The following is a 17,644-nucleotide window of genomic DNA, read 5'->3' as shown; positions in this document are numbered from 1 at the left end:
TGATTCTTTGGATGTTGCAAGCCTCGAACCAGACAAGGCATACTCCCTGTTTATTGTACTTCACCCTGGATATCATCTCTCAACACTTGGCGACCAGACCGGAGCCTCTTGCTGGAATCGATTTTAACTTTATCTTATCTTACTGTCAAATGAAGATAAATTCCCTCAATCTGCCAATACAATCGAAATGCACTTGCCAAATTTGGAGCTGGCATAAATCACAGTTCTCTCGGTTAAGGTCACCTTGGAACGGCTTGCCTAGGAAAATTGGTTAAGACGGTTATTTGACATGCGTAGAGCGCTAATTTGACAGGTGATGTTAAAGTGTATCATTTATTTGATAAGTTCACAAAATGTAACTTTTTGAATTGGCCATAAACTTTTATACACTTTCAACACTTGAAAAGCTCCTCATGTCACTTATTAGGCCACGCCTCTGAATGACCATCCAACACCAATAAGTACATACAATATTTACAATTTATAAAACCAAGTTAGTTCTTTACATTTTCATGTTGTATTATGCTATTATACTATTTAGTGCTGTTTTAAATCGTTAGACGGCGATTTTAGTGGATAACACTGCATAAAAATAAACGTTAAAAAGAAACATGAAGATTACGATGGTAAAAACTAATTTAGAAAAGTTAAACGTGTGTAAAATTAAGTGTGTGTGTTCATTTTGAGTTAGCTTTCAGCAACTAGGCTAAACAAAAGACCGTGCCATTACACACTACAGCTCGAGGTACAGCCAGACTGATGTAACCGACCAATTTGTGCACAGTGGTCCAGTGATTCTCCACAAATCTTCGATAAGTATGTTTCTTTTACCAATGTACAGTACATTACTTTTGATTAAGTTTTTTTTTTGGTTTTAATTAACCATTAAACGCCTTCGCTTGAAACGTACACTTTTAAGTAGCTAATCTGTTATGTTGTTACAATGGTTTTGAATGTATAATGCACGCAAAACGCACTAAATAACTGCTGTAAAAAACAATTTAGCATGAGTGTCTACTCTGTAAGATTAATATTAATCTGATGCTGGCTTTGTTAAATTTCGGTCGGAGCTAGGTTAAGCGGCTAAACTAAACAAGTAGTGCGAACATGTTGTAGAATGGCTGCCAGTAATTGGCTAGATAAATGCAACTGAACAGCGAATAGATACTTAGAATCTCAAAAAGGGTTGTGGCACTTGTTTAGGTTTGAGAGCTCTTGTAGGTAATTGTTTTTCCCTTCTGTGGTCATTATTAGGGCTTCATTACAAGTCAGATATTGTATTAATATCTAATACTAATTACTATACACCTACAGTTGACACATTTTGTTATTATTCTGGAGGATTCATATTGTGTATTGTACAAACGATTAGATAACTATAACTACCTTGCTAGCTAAAGAAGGCTGGTAGAGACCTCTGGTGTGAACCCCCACAGCAACAATAACAACACCATCTTTTGTTACATGCTTTCAATGAAGGCAAACCTTTAAGTTGAAGCACTTGTAAGGACAAGGACATACCTACTGGCTAGTGGCTACTGACCTCACCTCCATGATGTCATAAAGGCAAAGACACAAGAACACAGGCGCTAGTAATGTTTTAATGTGCTTAGTGTGATTCATCAAATTTCCCTTATTGGTGGTGTTGACAAATTTAGGGCTCAAGATGCCTGCTGCTGTCGAGTGGGGCGATGTGAAGAAGCTGGACCCGGCGACCCTCCACGAACGTTACAAAGAGGAACTGGACAGTGTCATCGACCTTCTCACGTCGGTAATCATACACAGACTCGCTTCTGCGTTACGTTGTGAATTTGCAACCCCACACGTGTTTACTATTACTTCAAGGTGTGTGTCGTTGTGAGCAATTTGCTTAAAGGTCAACATTACTGTTACGTACACATCATCTTCTTCACTAATCATTTTTGACATGGCTGCTGGCATTAAAAGTCATTTGCAAGTTTAAGTGAAACATTTGATCGGTTCTTTGGAAGCATTACATATGACCCCCGAGTTTTCCTTATTTGGGCCTCTTGTGTTTATTGTGTTTGTGTTGGAGCCAGAAGAATGGGAGGTGGAGCGCCGAGGTCAGGAGGACATCGTCCACATACTGCGAGTGTTTCAGTCACTGCTCAAGGTCCTCTACCTCATGTGCTCTCTTATCTAATTGGTTTGCACCTCATTCACACTTCATCAAAATACTGGATTTCCGCCACTCTGATATAAGCCAGGCCTTAAGTGTTTAAACTTGTTATAACAAACTTTTTAAAGACATTAGCCGTAAAAAAATGTTTTGTTGTTGTAGTTGGAGCTTCTGGCTTGACTCGTCAGGTGTTGCCACATCAAATCACCCTGGCTTGTCTTTACCTCAGATGTCCTTCATGATCACAGTCGTCCTTTTTTAAAATTTTTATTTTAGTTCATGAACAAAAAAGAGATGAAAATGATGTGATTTTTGTCTCTGCTAATCTGTCCATGTGACACACAGTGATGCATCCCCTTTCAAATCTGCAGCTAGTGAGTGCAACTTGCACAAACAAATTGGACAGACAGAAGGTGGATTCATGGTGAAAGGTTAAAAAATTAAAACGTAGATTATAGTTGTAAACGTATCAATCCAACGGCCTATAACATTCCAACAATTATGTTAATCTGACCACTAACTAATGCTGGCTAATTTACTAGCTTGTGGCCATAGTACAATTGTTGATATTCTGTAATTGTGTGTGAAGTTGTTTTTAATCCAAAAGAGAGAGAAAATTTTGTGAAATAGATTTTCATCAGAAATGTTCAACATAATCTGCCGACAAAAAATTAAATAAAAAAATACAGGGGTAAAATGATTGTCTAGACTAAAACTAGAAAAATTAATTAATGCTTTCTTAGACAAAAATAAAGACAAAAATGCTAGATTTATAGCCGGACTAAATAAAAACGGGATGATGTTGACTAACTATGATAAAAACTAACAAGCGTGATTGAAACTCAACTAAAGCTAAGACTAAATTAAAAAATTTCTGATAAACTTAACACTACTGAGAATTCAACCCACCGTCTGCGTAAAAGCCAGCAGCATATACAACATTCTGTCAGTGGCAGTGCACATGTAAATGCATTTGCACACAAAAGAAATTGCGACCCGATTGAACAGCAATGCGCCAACAACAACTTACAAAGGACAGACTGAACTATGTCATCATTTTAATTTACTCTAATTTTAGTTTACATAATTCTTTGTCTCCATTAAATTAGAATAAGTCATTCAATATATGAAAAAAAAAAGAGTGAATCAAACCAGGAATAAAAGGACACATCCATCTTAATTTAAGATATCCAACCTTTTTTCTGTTTTTGAACATTTATTTTGATAAATAGTATTTTTGAGATGGTACATAATTTAAAAAGTTACAGAACCACTGCAGTAAGTCATTAATTGTGTTAATGTAATTGTGGTCCTGTTGTTGTGTGTGTCTATCTCCTCAGATGAAACAACAGGAAGCAAATTTGGCCGAACAGTTAGTTGAAGAACAAGAGAGAAACGGTTTGTATGCATGTTTAATTTTTTCCCCAAAAATACAGACGGTACATTGGTGCGTATGGCTGTCTGTGCCGTGTAGAAAACACGCTTCTTGCCAAGGTGTCCAGATTGGAGGAAGAATTAACGGTCAGTCTCATGAGGATGTTCATATCTCGTAGATGTATTTCATTCACATGTTGGCGCTCTCTACTACTGCTTAGTCCGTCGGCACCGGCCCAGAGAACCGCTTCTTGAGGAATGATATCCGGCAGCTGAAGAGCCAGCTGGTGCACAAGGAGGAGATGGTAAACCAGCTGAGGAAGGAAATTAAAAGAGAGAAGAAGACGACGGAGAAGGTCAGGACAAAATTGAAAGATTGCTGCAAAATAGTCAATGTCACTGATTTGGATTTTTATAGTTTTATGTTTGATTAAAGTCAACATTTCTGCTTGATTATTTAAACTACAGACAACATAACTTCCAAGTTTAAAATACCAATATTGGCATTTAGAGCATTTATTTGCATAAAATTAATTGTTTTTTATTAATAATAATAATAATAAATAATTAAAAAAATTATAAAATAACAAAAAAAGGTCCATTGTGTTTTTGGTCTCCTTTTTCTGCTCTCTGCAGCCAGATTGGCATTGCAAATAAGACTCTTAAATACTTAAATAATGAATTGCTTACTACATGGATAAAAAAAGTAAAGGTTGGTTCCAGAATGTTGCTTCTCCTCTGATTAGTTCCAACTTGATTGTTTTTCCCACAATAGAAAGATAAATAATTTGTTCATCATACAACATTTATTTAAAGTGAAAATCCCTTCTTTCTCCTTCTCTAGCTATTTTTGCGAGCAGAGGCTGCCGAGGACGACTTGAAGACATTGAAAAGAGAGGTACAGCATACAGCATAATACCCGACCAATCACACAAAAATTCAATGGAATGTGGATGGTGGATCTATCAAGAAGTCATGTCCCGGCTGCAGAAAGAAATTAAAGGGGAGACATTACATTTTTCTTCAACTTAAATCCAATGTTCTTCAGGCTGAACAGTGGCATTGTGACAACTGCAAAAGTGCTCAGAAATATTTTCTGTCACTTATAAGCGGCAGTTCATCCTGAAATCTGAAAAGACAAACATTTATTCAACTCAAAAGTTCATTAGACAACTTGTATGAGCTTGAATTCAAAGTTTATTCTGCTATCTATAAATAAATGTGTCCTGCCTCAGAACACGCAGCTCCAGCAAGACGTGGACTTTTATCACGGAGAGTTGGAGCTTAAGGAGTCAGATGTGTCCAAAGAGGAGAATGCCGAGACTCAAAGGAAGCTCGTCTCAGCCAACCGCCAGCTCTCCCAGTGCATGGACGACCTTCAGGTATCACACTCACCACCTCTTTACCACTGATCCTTACATTGGTGATCACACTTGTGTTGATTTATTTTTAGCAAGCAGAGGACGAAATCTCGCGGCTGAAAGAGGACAACCTGCGCATGCAGAAATGTGTGATGGAGTCGACCAAGGAGATGGAGAAGATAAGTGAGGAGTACAACCGGATCAAGATGGCCGTCCATCAGTGCGACTCTGAGACAGACCAGCTGAGGAAAGAGAGGGACCGCGCCGAGCTGCTGGTAAACAAACACCCCCCTGGAATACTTTTATCAATGAGTTCATGTTGCTGACGTGTGCTTCATGTGCAGGTCAGAGAGCTGACGCAGAAGATAAATAACTACAAGACGGAAGAGGACGACCCCATTATGGCAGAAGTGGATGCTAAAGTGGAAGAATGGAAGGTTGGTGGTTAACTATTCAGCCTCCGAAGCTTGTTTCAATTCGCAACATGAAAGTTGGCACGAATGGCTGTCATGAGGAGAACCACAAAAAAGTCATGACTGAAAAGACAGAAGTTTACCAATTTTGTTTAACGTGAGCATTTTAGGATCATTTTGTGCATTTTCAGAGGTACTTGAAAAATAAAATACTGTACTCACAATCGGTTCGGTTGTGGACCCAAGATCAGCATTCAGCCCCAAAATCCAGTAGACCCATAAAAAAGTCAAAATTAACTACGCCGGCAACGACACAGTAAGTCAGCCATTTTGTTTTGAGGCGGCCATCTTATCAACCGTCATTCAACATACAAGGAGGCTGACATTTTATACTGCCGTTGACTGACTCAGAAAACAGGCCGAGACGTTATCAAGGTGAACCTGTGTGCTCTTTGATCTCAATGCCAGTGGACAGGAGGGGGCGATATTGCAAAAACTGGTGAATTAATACTAAATCTTCTTCTACAAATAAAATATTAATCAAATTTAGATTAGTGGGGACCATATTATTACAGAGAATGTTTTTTACTTGACACTTTAAAAAATTGATTTAGTGATGAGCTCTAACAAATACATGCCACAAGGTCAGAAGAAATCCATCAGCGCCACCTGCTGGCAGAAATGTGTAGACGCCGTGTCCTGTGTCAAAAGCAAAGCAAGAAGCCTGTTGATTTTAAATGACCAAGACAAGATGTTCAGTAGTTGAACTGGTTGCTGTTGTGTTCACCTACATTGACGTTGCGCAAAGTTGATGGCGTGACTTTTTTTTTCACAGAAAGTGCTGTTTGAAAGGGATGAGGAGATTTTGGTGTACCAGCAGATGGTCCGTGAACTGCAGCAGAAGTTGCGCCTAGCCCAGCTGGACATGGACCAAAACAACATTCTTGACTTGGAGCAGGTACGCGAGGCTTACTCTAATGTCCTCTCCTAGACCTTCCACTAATCCTAATGAAGACAAATGTTGGCGAATGAATGCTCTGCAGGCTGTAGAGGAGCGAGACAATCAGATCAAGATCCTGAGAGAGCAAGTGGAGCAGTATACATGCGAAATGGAAAAGCAGACGTTGCTCATGGAAAGTCTGAAGGTGCCCAAAATGGGACACTTCAGTGAGTAGCTCGAGTTTCTGAACTCAACATTGTTGTCCATTTTATCCTGATGAGCTTATTATAATATTAACAGGTGCCTTTTTGGACACTCAAGAGCTGGTCCAGCATAGAAAGATGGAGGACATTGCGTCCAAGTGGGATGCGGCCGAGATGAGAGCAACAGAAGCCCAGGAAGCTTTGAAACAAGCCGAAGTCGACGCAGAGGAAAAAGACCGAGAGCTCATGGAGGCCTCCAAGCGCCTGAAAGAGTATGAGCAAGTAAGTGGATGACAACACATAGTAAGTCATTGATGTGATGCCATTTGTGTCACTCTGTGTCCAATCCTTTCAGACTTGCCAAAAAGGTCAAGATAAAATGTGTTGATGTCTCATGATGGAGGCTCTTTTTCTGTATCGCAGGGCATTTACGGCCTAGAAGAAGCCAACAGCGAGATCAAGGAGTGTAAACTTGAAATCCGAAGGAGAGAGTTGGCGTTAGAGGCCGTGACCAAAGAGATCAACCAAGCGTACATAATAATCAACCAGCTCACAGAGGAGAACGAGGACTTCCGAGAAAGACTCGGTGATGTTTTCCTTTTAAAACCACATCACAAACACAACAATCACACAACTCTTCTGACTCTTGTTTCTTTGCAAAGGTTATGAAACCAGCCAGGCAGTTGATCTTAGCGAGTTCAGGCGAGCCAAAAGCCTTAAAAAGCGACAGTACAAAGCTGAAAATCAAATTCTCGCTAAAGAGGTAAACAATCCAACGTTTATACTGCTATGTTTTTCCTGTTTAAGCGAACTACTCATTCAGATTGAGCGTCTTGAAGAGGAACGACTGGAGATGAAAAAACAAGTCCGACAACTAGCCAAACAGAAAGGTAACTTTAAACTATTTTCTCAGACGATTGGTGTGCCATCCAGTTAATCCAGTTAGTTTGTATCATTTTTGATGCTCAATCTTGACCCGTATTTATTTCTGTTTAGGGTTGCCACCGTCCATGTTGGAGGAGGACAATGTCATACATGCTGTCAAATGGCCACCAACTCCTACTCAAAACAGCAACGCACGCAAGAACGTAGAGCCCCAACCCAAGGTTGGCATTTTGAAAGAAAAAAATGCTCTCCCAAAGATTGACCTTAAGGAAGAAGCAGTAATGGCGTCGAAAATTGAAGAGGCGGTGACAAAGTCAAAGACAGAAGAAGCGGTGACGAAGACGGAAGAAGCGGTGACGAAGTCAAAGACTGAAGATGTAGTAACAAAATCAAAGATAGAAGAAGCGGTGACGAAGTCGAAGATGGAAGAAGTGATAACGATGTTGAAGCGGGAGGCGGAACTCAACAACAATCAGTTCCAGTTTAAATGTAAATACAATGGTTTTACTCCATATTTAGTTCCTTTAGTTTTGACATTCGTAGGTGTCAAAAATGTCAAAATGTGGCTTCATCTTTACTTCGGCGTACAAAGAATTCACATTATCAACAGTCCAATTACTGTAAAATCCTGAGAATAATAAATATCCCAAATCAAGTGGGGGCTTAATAAAAAGCAAAAAAAAAAATCACATTGTTTAGAAGTTTACCATTACCTAGGGGGTTGTAAAAAGGAATAGACTTACTCATTTGTAGTGCATTTCATACACAACATAACTCAATATGCTTCACATATACTGTAATTAAAAATACAATGACTAAAAGCAGTTAGAGTTAAAGAGATTTAAACGCAAAGCACTAAAAGAGCATGGAGTGCAAGAGCAATATTTAAAAAAAAAACACAATATTTAAAATAGGGTACTTTGAAATATCAATATCCTAGTTTTTACCCTCGATTTACTGTAAAAGAAAAAAAACTTTTTTAAGGGGGATTTCCGTATTATACACAGGTGCGTTATTCATGGGAATTTTCTGGTATATTTGCTGCATTTGTTTAGCTGTTTCCTTCCTAAATTTAGTGAAAATGTATTCATTAATTTTTTGGTATCATTTAGTCATTTTTCTAATTAAATTGTGTAATAAGATAAGTTTTATGCATAGAGGCAATTGGTTAATTAAAATATAGTATATTACTTAATTTAAAAAAAATGTCATTTAAATAACAGGTTCATAATTTATTGTAAATGATGAAAAAATGGATGTTAGTAAATAAAAAAAACATTAAACATTTTTAACTAAATAATTTTAGTAATTATGAAGAAATCAATTTAAAAATGAGAATTATTTTATTCAAGAATTTTAATTCTTAGTTTTAAAAATCCCAACGTGGCCCGTGAGCACAAACCTTTGCCTACCTCTGATGTACAGTATATAGTAAGACAAGGTAACCACTGCGAAAATAATACTAAAATAAATTGTCACTAGCACTTTGAAAGCAACTAACAGACACATAATGAAGAACAGGAAAGTTCTGTCATTGGTGTTTTATAGATGGAATATAAAAAAAAAACGGCTGACACTTTCCTACAATATATCCATGCAAAGTCTTGGTGGATGTGCACTCTTTTGTTCACTCGTGATATTCTCCTGTTTGTGTCGCCTCAAAGTGGAGCAGCTCTCCAAAGAGAAAGAAGACCTGGAAGCTGCTCTTAAAGACGTCCTCCAGGCCTTGCAGGCAAAAGACACCACCAACATCCCCAGTCTGAAAAAGCTGGCCAACGTAAACACCCGACGGTCTTCAACTATTTATTTCATGTATATATGTTCAGTAAACCAAACTGTTTGAGGCTCTATTTTGACCACTGGCTGTTCGTTCTAGCACAATCTGAGGGTCTTTGTCTCTGACATGGTGGTGAGCGTCCAAGAGAAGCATGCGAAGGCTCTCCACCAGAAGACGAAGGCCGAGCAGGAGAGCACGAGCACCAAGAGGAATGTAGACAATCAGGAGCAGAGGCTTCGAGAGATGACTGAGACCTGCAGAAGTTTGGAGGAGGTACGACTTTCACAGCCAGTTCAGGAAACATGCATTTTGCCTTGATGTGACTCAGCAGCTCTGCTTACCTTTTGCTTTTGACATGATAATGTACAAGACAGTGTAGGATGATAAGAAAAGATGTATTTGATTAATTTCCCACGTTATGTGAGACTCGACTATTTGTAAATAAGCCATTAACTCATTTGCTCACCAAATAGGTTCTATTTTAAATGTTTTAAGTGTCCCAAAGACGTATTTATACTTTTTTTTAATGTTAGAGCATACAGAAAGCGTTGATGCAGCCTCTCAACTGCAAAGAACGGTTGAAGAAATGGTAGTTATTACACAAACTGCCAGCAGGTGGCAGCAGAGAAAACGAGATCAATCAGGGCCATGTTGAAAAAAAGCAAATTTACTCAAAATTCTAAATAGATTTGTGAATAATGATGAAATTTAGCTATATTCTAAGGCTAATTGCTGCAAAAATGGAAACAAATAGAAATTCCCGCTGAAAAAGAGACTCTAATCTTTCTTTTGGTAAGTTCCATGTTTTATAGCAATAAAACAGAATGTTCTGTGGGCCTTGCAAAACAGTAAAACAGCCGGGATTGAAGGGGGTTGCTTCAGTGAAAATGACTGGGAGTAAATGAGCTAAAAAATAAAATTTCCATGCAGAAACTAAAGGAGAAGTACAGCCACGAGGATGATGGCCAGGCAGCCCTGAAGTTGGCCCACAAGAGCGTCAAAGATCTCCAAAGTCGACTCAACAATAAAGAAAATGTGATTAGAAAGTACCAGAACCAGCTGACTCAAGTAGGAAAGGTATGGGGGAAAAAATGACATCACAGTTGCTCAGGTAACGATCAATCACGGCTCATCTTTGGAAAACAGTTGTCTGAAATGGCTAGCGGACTTCATAGCTAACAGTTGGCTTTTAGCATGATGTCCAACTTGCTAACTCATTTAAAACAGTCTTCTAACTTTGCTGGACGTGATCAGGATCAAGAAAAGTTGATAAACACGCATGCCGAGGAGATGAAGATGTTGTATCAGAAGTTGGATTCCAACAACAACATGGCTCTTGATCGTCTCAAATGGCAAGCAGCGGTACTCATTATTACTTTTTTATCTTTAAAATAACTGCAGTTAGCCCCCTACTATTAGGAACCAGACAGATGGAAACATTCTCAAACTGGGCCCTTCCCGCAGGAAGCAACGAAGAATCCCAGCATCAGCGTGTCAGCGTCAAAACATCTGGACCGCTTGGGCGAGTTGGAACAGCTGGTGGCCGAACAGGACGTGTCGCTCGCGTCTGTCTGCAGGAAGCTGAAGCTGGCCGTCGCCGAATCGGAGCGACACAAGGCAGCCATGGAAACGCAGGCCAAGAAACACGGCGAGGAGATCTCCAGGTGATTTGTCTGTTTTGTATTTTCTGTCCTCTCTTCTCGCCGCGAGCTTCCGTGCGCTCACGCGCTCGATTCACCGCAGGCTGAAGGGGTCGTACGGAGCGGAGTCGGAAGATGTGAGCTTTGAGACCAAAGACCATAAGAGTCAGATTGCCGAGCTGAAGAAGGAGAGGGACTGGCTCCAGAACAAGCTGGAGAGCCAAAAGGAACACAACGTTGTGTCACCCGGCAACACTTTGAAGAATGCGGTGGAAGGCTTCAAGATGCAACTGCTCCACAAAGAGAAACAGATCAAGGTAGGGATGTGGTTTTCATTACTTTGGATTAGAACGGGGCTGTCAAATGTACTTTCATTGTTGTAGTTTCCCTCCGTGGGTCGTCACTGTTGGAAAATGAGACAACTGCAAGATTAAACATATAAAAACCAGAAGGCTTTTGGTCCCAGTGCTCCTTGCTTTGCTTTTGTCACAATCATTTATCACTGAAAATGACGTACACACTCTTTAAAAAAAAAAAAACTGTTTTCAAAGTTTATTTGCATCTCAGTGAACATTTCTTGGAAAAGGCATTTCTTGGCATTAAAATGATAATTTGGCGGTCTTAACTTACATTTACATAAGTGACCCAGAATTTTATTATTAAATATTTTTAAAGAAAACTAGCGCTGCAACTAACGATTGTTTCATTAATTCTTTAATCTGTCGACTGTTTTTCCGATGAATCAGATTTTTTTCAGAAACAGGACATTATTTCAAATCGACATTGCACAAACATTCATTATGATTCAGATGCAAAATAGGCAAAAAAGATGATTATTGTTTTCCAAAGCAAAAGCAATTCTTTTAGTTTCATCCAGAACAAAGTTAATCAGTCCGTTTTCATGTTGGACTACAGAAATCACATTGTTGAGGAGATGAAATTCCGAGCACTTGGACAATTTTAAATGAAAAAAAAAATCTTAAAGATGAATCCATTATTAAAAATAATTATTGCTTCATTTGATAATCGATTAGTTGTTAGTCGAGTAATCCATTAATTGTTGCACCTCTACTGAAAACAATGAATTTGAAATGAGAAGTCATAAACAATAGTCAAAACCAAACCTTTTTATAAAAAAAAAAATATATATATTTATTTTTAATGTGCCGTTGTTCGTCTGTGTGCCCTTCATTGGCTGGCAACCATTTCGGATTTCAGGAATTTGTCGTGTAAAAAGTGAGGACAAATTTGTAATTTTCTTACAAAACAAAACTAGAAATAAAAACAGGTGGATTTCAAAGCTGGCTCTTAACGATTCATTTCCTCAGGCTCTCAGCAAACTTCTCATCGGAATGCGAGCCCAGATGACGTCTGCTGCGCAACAACAATTCTTGACGAACTCCGTACAGTATGAGGAGAAACTCCACATCCAGAAGTTGATTGACAAGCACACCAAAGACCTGCAGGTGAGCTCCAAGTGTCAGCAAATTGGCATTGTTGACATTTTGAATGTGTTTGTGAATGTTCATCAAGATATTCTCGGGACGTTGACCTGACAGAGAAGTTGCGTCCAAATGACGATGCAGATGATTCATTCCAATTACTAGAGTCCAATTATACGACAGGACTGAATACAATTACAATACGATACAATTCACTCCAATCATGATGTGAAACTATTTACTTCAATTACGATTACGAATATAATTTGTTCCCAGTTTGTAACCTGAAACGCTCATAATCTGAGATAATGTTTCCCATTGAAATTAATGGAAATGCAATTAATCCGTTCCAGCCCAAAGCTAAATTCTACTTTTTATCAGTGTGGATAATAATAAATATAGTGTAATATAGAAATAAGTGAAAACGCACTATTATAAATATATTGCTCATTTACTTGAAAGTGGGGATATGAAGAAATAATCTTCCTTAAGGTTTTTTTTTTTATTCTGTCTTCTTAATCCATAGAAACTTGTCTCTTAATTTTTTTTCAAAAGTAAAACCAACATTAACTAATTCACTCCCAGCCATTTTCCCTGAAGCAACCCTCTTCGCTCCCAGCTGTTTTACTGGGTTTTGACTGATTTTGCAAGGCCCACAGAATATTGTGTTCTATTGCTATAAAAACATGGAACGAATAAAGTATTTTCTTTCATCAGAAAAAAAAGGATATTTCTATCTGCTTCTGTTTTGCAGCAATTAGCATTATAGCTAAGTTTAATCATTATTCACAAATTTGTGGGAAAAAGCTTTTTGCAACATGGCCCTGGTTGATCTCTTATACTCTGCTGCTACCTGCTGGTCGTTTTTTGTAGTAACTACCATTGCTTTAAGTGTCCTCTTCAGGTCAGAGGCTACATCAAAGCCATCTGTATGATCTAGCATTAAAAAAAAAAAAACATTAAAAAAAACGTTTAAATATGTTTTTCGGACCATGGCAATATTTAAAATAGAAGGTTTTTGTATCTTTTTAGGAGCAAATTAGTTCATCTAGACTTGCGATTTGAATAAGCGCTTCTTCAAATTTTCATCTCGCAAATCTTATGCTCGTACTAGAGGTATTACAGGGTCAATGATCTATCTACACTTTAAAACGGGATACAATTACAACTGTGAGCGTGCCGTGCCGCAGGTTCAGGTGCAGATGCTGACCGAGGAACTGGAAGCGGCAAACAATTCGTCCCGAAAGAATAACAGCAGACTGAAGGCCCAAGTGGACAACCTGAACAAAAGGCTGCAGAGGAGCCTCAACACTCAGAAGGCGCTCCGCACTCAATTAGGGGAGCGAGATCACGAGTTGAATCAACTGGAGAAGCAAATCAAGACCCGTATTGACCCCATTCAGGTTGTAAAAGGAATGTGGAATAACGCAGCGTTTCGTATTCTAGTCCATGCTTTCATTTTGCAGAGCAAAGAAAAAGTAGGGCAGTGGGAAGAGATGAAGAAGTGGCAGGCCAGGCTGGACAAGCTGAAGAGCGTTCTGAAGGACAAGGAGGAGCAAAACTACTTCCTGTCAAGGCAGCTTAGTTCTTTGAAAGAACTCTATGCCAGGTCAGCGTGGCGACTGGTTAGCAGATCAAATCCCTCAAGTATTATTCAGTCTCCATGTTGACGCAGGCTGGACCAAGAGAAGACCACGACGCAGAAGAAGACCAAGGCTAAGGCAGTGACGGCTGAGCGGCTAGTAGAGAAGGAGACTCAGTTGGTTACCACCAAGTATGTAGCATTACCGCTTGTATGTTTTACCTAAATTGGGAGGAATCTATCAGTCTTTTGTTGCATTCTAGATGCTAAACCCTAAAGGAAGTCCGCCATTTTGATTTAGTACACATATAAACCCTAAAGGAAGTCCGCCATTTTGATTTAGTACACACATAGGGCCAGGGTCGCGAGGGCCCTTTATAGCTGCTTGCAGCTCTAGTTATTAATGTACACAATTGTAGTGACTTTCAATTACAGGTCCAGGTCATGTTTGTAAATTAGAATTATTTCTCAAACATTTGTATCTGGTTGAATAATGGTTAAAGATACTTGACTCATTGAGCCATTTTCAGCAGCAAAAGGTTAATATTTTGTCCAGAATTAATTTGGTAACTTTATTATTTTTCATGTACAATTAATACCTTTCAATAAAAAAAAATTCCACTTGCTGTCAACCTGTGCTGAGGAAGTAGGTAACAACCAATCATCATAACCCAGAAAACAGGTGAGCCATGATTGGTCGTTACTGCTACTTCTCTTCAGATGACAGCAAGTGAAAAAAATATTTTTTTAAAGTTATTAATTGTACAAGAAAAATGATGACGTTATCAAATTCATTCTGGACAAAATATGAACTTTTTACTGCTGAAAATGGCTCAATGATTCAAGTGTCCCTTTAAAACAAAACAAAAAAAGTTAATTTAAAAACGTGTCCACCAGATGGTGCTATTCTTCCCCATTAAAAGCATGCAGCAAAAATCCACACCTTTTACTGTTTTGTGCCAGGGTGCCTCACTGCTGTAATGCTAACTATTGAACTACACATATTTGAAGTAGCACATCTACAATCTTGCAATCTTGCAACTAATTGAAACTTGAGTTTCGGGCTAACCTTGCAGACAACAGCCAACTGTGACTGCCGAGGTCGCCGAGAAGAAGAACCAATCCCTAGAAGAGAGACTGCAATCCTTAGAGAAGCACATGTCCGACAAATCTTCTGCAACACCGCTTGTGAGTTGCTTTTTTTGCTTCCGTGCCGTGTTCATTCCGGAATATCGGCGCATTTGGATGTTGCGTCTGCTTCAGGTGCCAAAGAAAGACGCCAAGACTCGCTCGCTCCAGAAAGAAAACCTCAAGCTGGCCTCGGAGAATCTGGAGCTGCGCCTCCAGCTCGCGCAAGCCAACATAGAGCTGCCAAGATTCAAGGTGCACATTGCGACACATTTTCACTTTATTTGGTAGTGTTTTCTCTCCAATTACGAGCCACTCATTAAAATGTGATTCAAACGATTAGGATGCAATACGATTCAGTATGATTCACTCAAATTAAAATGTGAAACAAGTTACTGTAATTATGATGCAATATGATTTACTTAAAAAATGCTGTGATGTGATTTACTCCTGTTTGGATGCGATTCATTTGATTCAATTTAGTTACGATGCAAAACGATTGACTGCAATTGCGATATGATTTACTCCAATTTAGATGTGATTTTGATATAATTGCTCTTGGTTTGTTTTTTTGTTTTTCTCAGCGTAAAGTTGTAAACCTGGAAGAGATGTGCAGTGCACTGAAGAATGCTGAAAGTCACACATGTGAAGTATGTGGAAATAAAATTGTGTACACGGGTGGAGAAGTATTTGAATAGTGGTTAAACTAGTGTTGCCTCGCTTCACCTCAACACTGGATTTGAAATAAAACAATAGAATATTTTATATTTCATTCGGCGGACTCTTAAATGTCAGCAGTGAGTGATGTGTGCATTTTTGTTTCATTTTCAGGCGGACACGTTTAACTTTGCTGACCACGTGGGGGCAGAAACAGACTTCACTAAGGAAGACAAGTATGAAAATAAGCTTTTCTAAGAAAATGTGTCTGTTCTCCTTCTCTCGCTGTCAAGAAATGAGAGACTTATATGCATCTTATAATAACATCACTTCAAAGTCACTCCCAGTTGACGTTTTTGTGTCACTAGCGAGCTCAGGAAAGACAACCTGGAGCAGGACCAAAAGCCTGACAAGAACTGCGATCCAGATGGAGGGACCCCTACAAGTGACGCAGGTGACACTCCCGCCCGTGTTATGCTGTATTCACTTGTTGAAATGATTTTAAACTTGTCGCTTGTTTCACTTAGATACTAAGGAGCCAAGAAGTCCAGAGCAGCCGGCTGAAAATGAGAAAAGCATCTTTGAAAGTGACAAAGGATTTCATTGATCCATAAAATGATCCTAAAGTATTTATAGGGAATTCGCTCTCTTCATTTATAAGTATGAACCGTGGTCTTGAGTATTTTTATTCTATAATAAAAATGTTTATGGGTCATTTTAGTTTGATGATGACTTGTGAATTTGTTATTTTATTGCACGGCAAACACATTGCAACAGCCACTATTTCATCACCCAGAGCATACCTCAAAAAACTGCCTGATTAACGAGCGGAATGTAATCATACATGAATGGGTTTTTGCCAAACTGTATATTTTGGTGTATTTAATGTAAAAATTGACCACTTGACTATGTTAAGTTGCAATGTAGAGTGATTTTTTTTAATTAGAGGAGGAGGGACAAAGAAAGGAACTAACCTAGAAACCTTAGAAATTTGAAACCCTACTTAAGAATCCCAACCCTGGCTTGAAGGACTTCTTTAAAGCACTTTGAAACTAAACAATCAATGAAGCCAACATTTGAAGTGCCAACCCTTGTTTGAAACCCAAACTCTAGCTTGTAACCATAACCATGACCCCTAATTCTGCTAAAAATCCAAAGTTTGAAGCCATAGCTCTGACTTTGCAAAACTATTTTGAAACCCTAATTTTGTCTTGGAACCTAAATTGACACCCTACTTGAAAATGTATAACCCTCAATTATGTGGTGCCTTTATGGCAACTTTTTAGACATTGATGCTGAAGTGAACGTGTGGTGTTGTGGATAGGTTTAAGACCCTATGTCTGTATAATAAAAGCACAAGTATTGGCTTTTATGACGATTTTATTGACAGTTGTGTAATTTCGTCGTCGTATCGCTTAATTAGCATAGCAACCGCTAATGACGTAATCACAAAACTGATGACGACCAACTTGGGTGGACTTCTGATGGACTTTTTCTTCCCACCGTGTCGTGTGGATGTTCTTACTCGCCTTTTCAGGAGGTAATAAGAATTGTGCCAGGTAGGCCTCTTAGTATTCTTTGCAATTCTAAAACTTAATAGTACAGTGTTTATTAACGACTTTCGTCTCGTAAAGCGCGCCAACGATGAACGTAGCATATAGCACGTCAAGCTAACAATACGCCATTGTAATTTTAGCATACTTTTAACATGAGTTGGGGTTATTAGTTACTCCGCGTGTTTTGCTTAAATGAGGCAATTTGTGGGTTTTATTTTAAGGTCTTGAGTTGTGACGGGGAATACTTTTATAACCAACACGGTTGGTTCTGTATATTAAAATGGGATTCGTGTCCTCGCAGGTTGTGTGGCCACCCAACCGGCATCAGTTCAGGAACAGTACTAGCTGTGCTGCAAGCCACAGTGCGCATGCGTAACCGTTTTTAGCAACGCGGCAAGTTGTCAAGCGACTAAAAACCCTGAGGCGCAGGTAGGGAATAATCTTTTGACCCCCATTGGAATGTATTTATTTATTTGAAATGTTACAATATAAACACTATCAATTAAAATGTCATAACAGGTTGTAATGAAGGATATACAACCTGAC

The 17,644-nt window shown here is 38.8% G+C and overlaps 2 protein-coding genes across 6 annotated transcripts in view; both read left to right on the top strand.

Moving 5' to 3' along the window:
* The first annotated feature begins 575 nt into the window (after nucleotides 1–575).
* Nucleotides 576–16,262, top strand: LOC144053076 (uncharacterized). Of its 5 annotated transcripts, none has more exons than XM_077567103.1 (32): nucleotides 576–816; nucleotides 1,659–1,771; nucleotides 2,057–2,134; nucleotides 3,481–3,538; nucleotides 3,615–3,661; nucleotides 3,736–3,870; nucleotides 4,359–4,412; nucleotides 4,750–4,896; nucleotides 4,968–5,150; nucleotides 5,220–5,312; nucleotides 6,124–6,246; nucleotides 6,332–6,455; nucleotides 6,529–6,713; nucleotides 6,855–7,017; nucleotides 7,094–7,194; nucleotides 7,255–7,321; nucleotides 7,428–7,805; nucleotides 8,981–9,093; nucleotides 9,193–9,366; nucleotides 10,024–10,170; nucleotides 10,348–10,455; nucleotides 10,558–10,757; nucleotides 10,837–11,050; nucleotides 12,062–12,199; nucleotides 13,366–13,784; nucleotides 13,851–13,949; nucleotides 14,834–14,945; nucleotides 15,021–15,140; nucleotides 15,470–15,535; nucleotides 15,717–15,778; nucleotides 15,911–15,996; nucleotides 16,070–16,262. In XM_077567103.1, the coding sequence occupies exons 2-32, from the start codon at nucleotides 1,667–1,669 to the stop codon at nucleotides 16,147–16,149; spliced, it is 4,179 nt and encodes a 1,392-aa protein (XP_077423229.1). In that variant the 5' UTR covers nucleotides 576–816; nucleotides 1,659–1,666; the 3' UTR covers nucleotides 16,150–16,262. The 5 variants fall into 5 exon arrangements, with proteins under 5 accessions (XP_077423229.1, XP_077423228.1, XP_077423230.1 ...); XM_077567105.1 differs by lacking the exon at nucleotides 576–816 and having other exon boundaries at nucleotides 1,605–1,772; nucleotides 2,055–2,134; nucleotides 13,366–13,578; nucleotides 13,642–13,784; XM_077567102.1 differs by lacking the exon at nucleotides 576–816 and having other exon boundaries at nucleotides 1,603–1,771.
* A 703-nt stretch (nucleotides 16,263–16,965) lies between these two features.
* tmtc3 (transmembrane O-mannosyltransferase targeting cadherins 3) overlaps nucleotides 16,966–17,644 on the top strand; it is a 53,357-nt gene continuing 52,678 nt past the window's right edge. Inside the window, exons 1-2 of the mRNA XM_077567390.1 lie at nucleotides 16,966–17,101; nucleotides 17,400–17,527. The gene's annotated coding sequence lies outside the window, so the exon portion shown is untranslated. The remainder of the gene's footprint in view (nucleotides 17,102–17,399; nucleotides 17,528–17,644) is intronic.

The sequence above is a fragment of the Vanacampus margaritifer genome, chromosome 6 (genome assembly GCF_051991255.1).
Source record: "Vanacampus margaritifer isolate UIUO_Vmar chromosome 6, RoL_Vmar_1.0, whole genome shotgun sequence".
Classification (NCBI taxonomy): Eukaryota; Metazoa; Chordata; class Actinopteri; order Syngnathiformes; family Syngnathidae; genus Vanacampus; species Vanacampus margaritifer.
The sequence above is the reverse complement of the archived record's forward strand: the minus strand, read 5'-3'. Positions and strand labels throughout refer to the sequence as shown.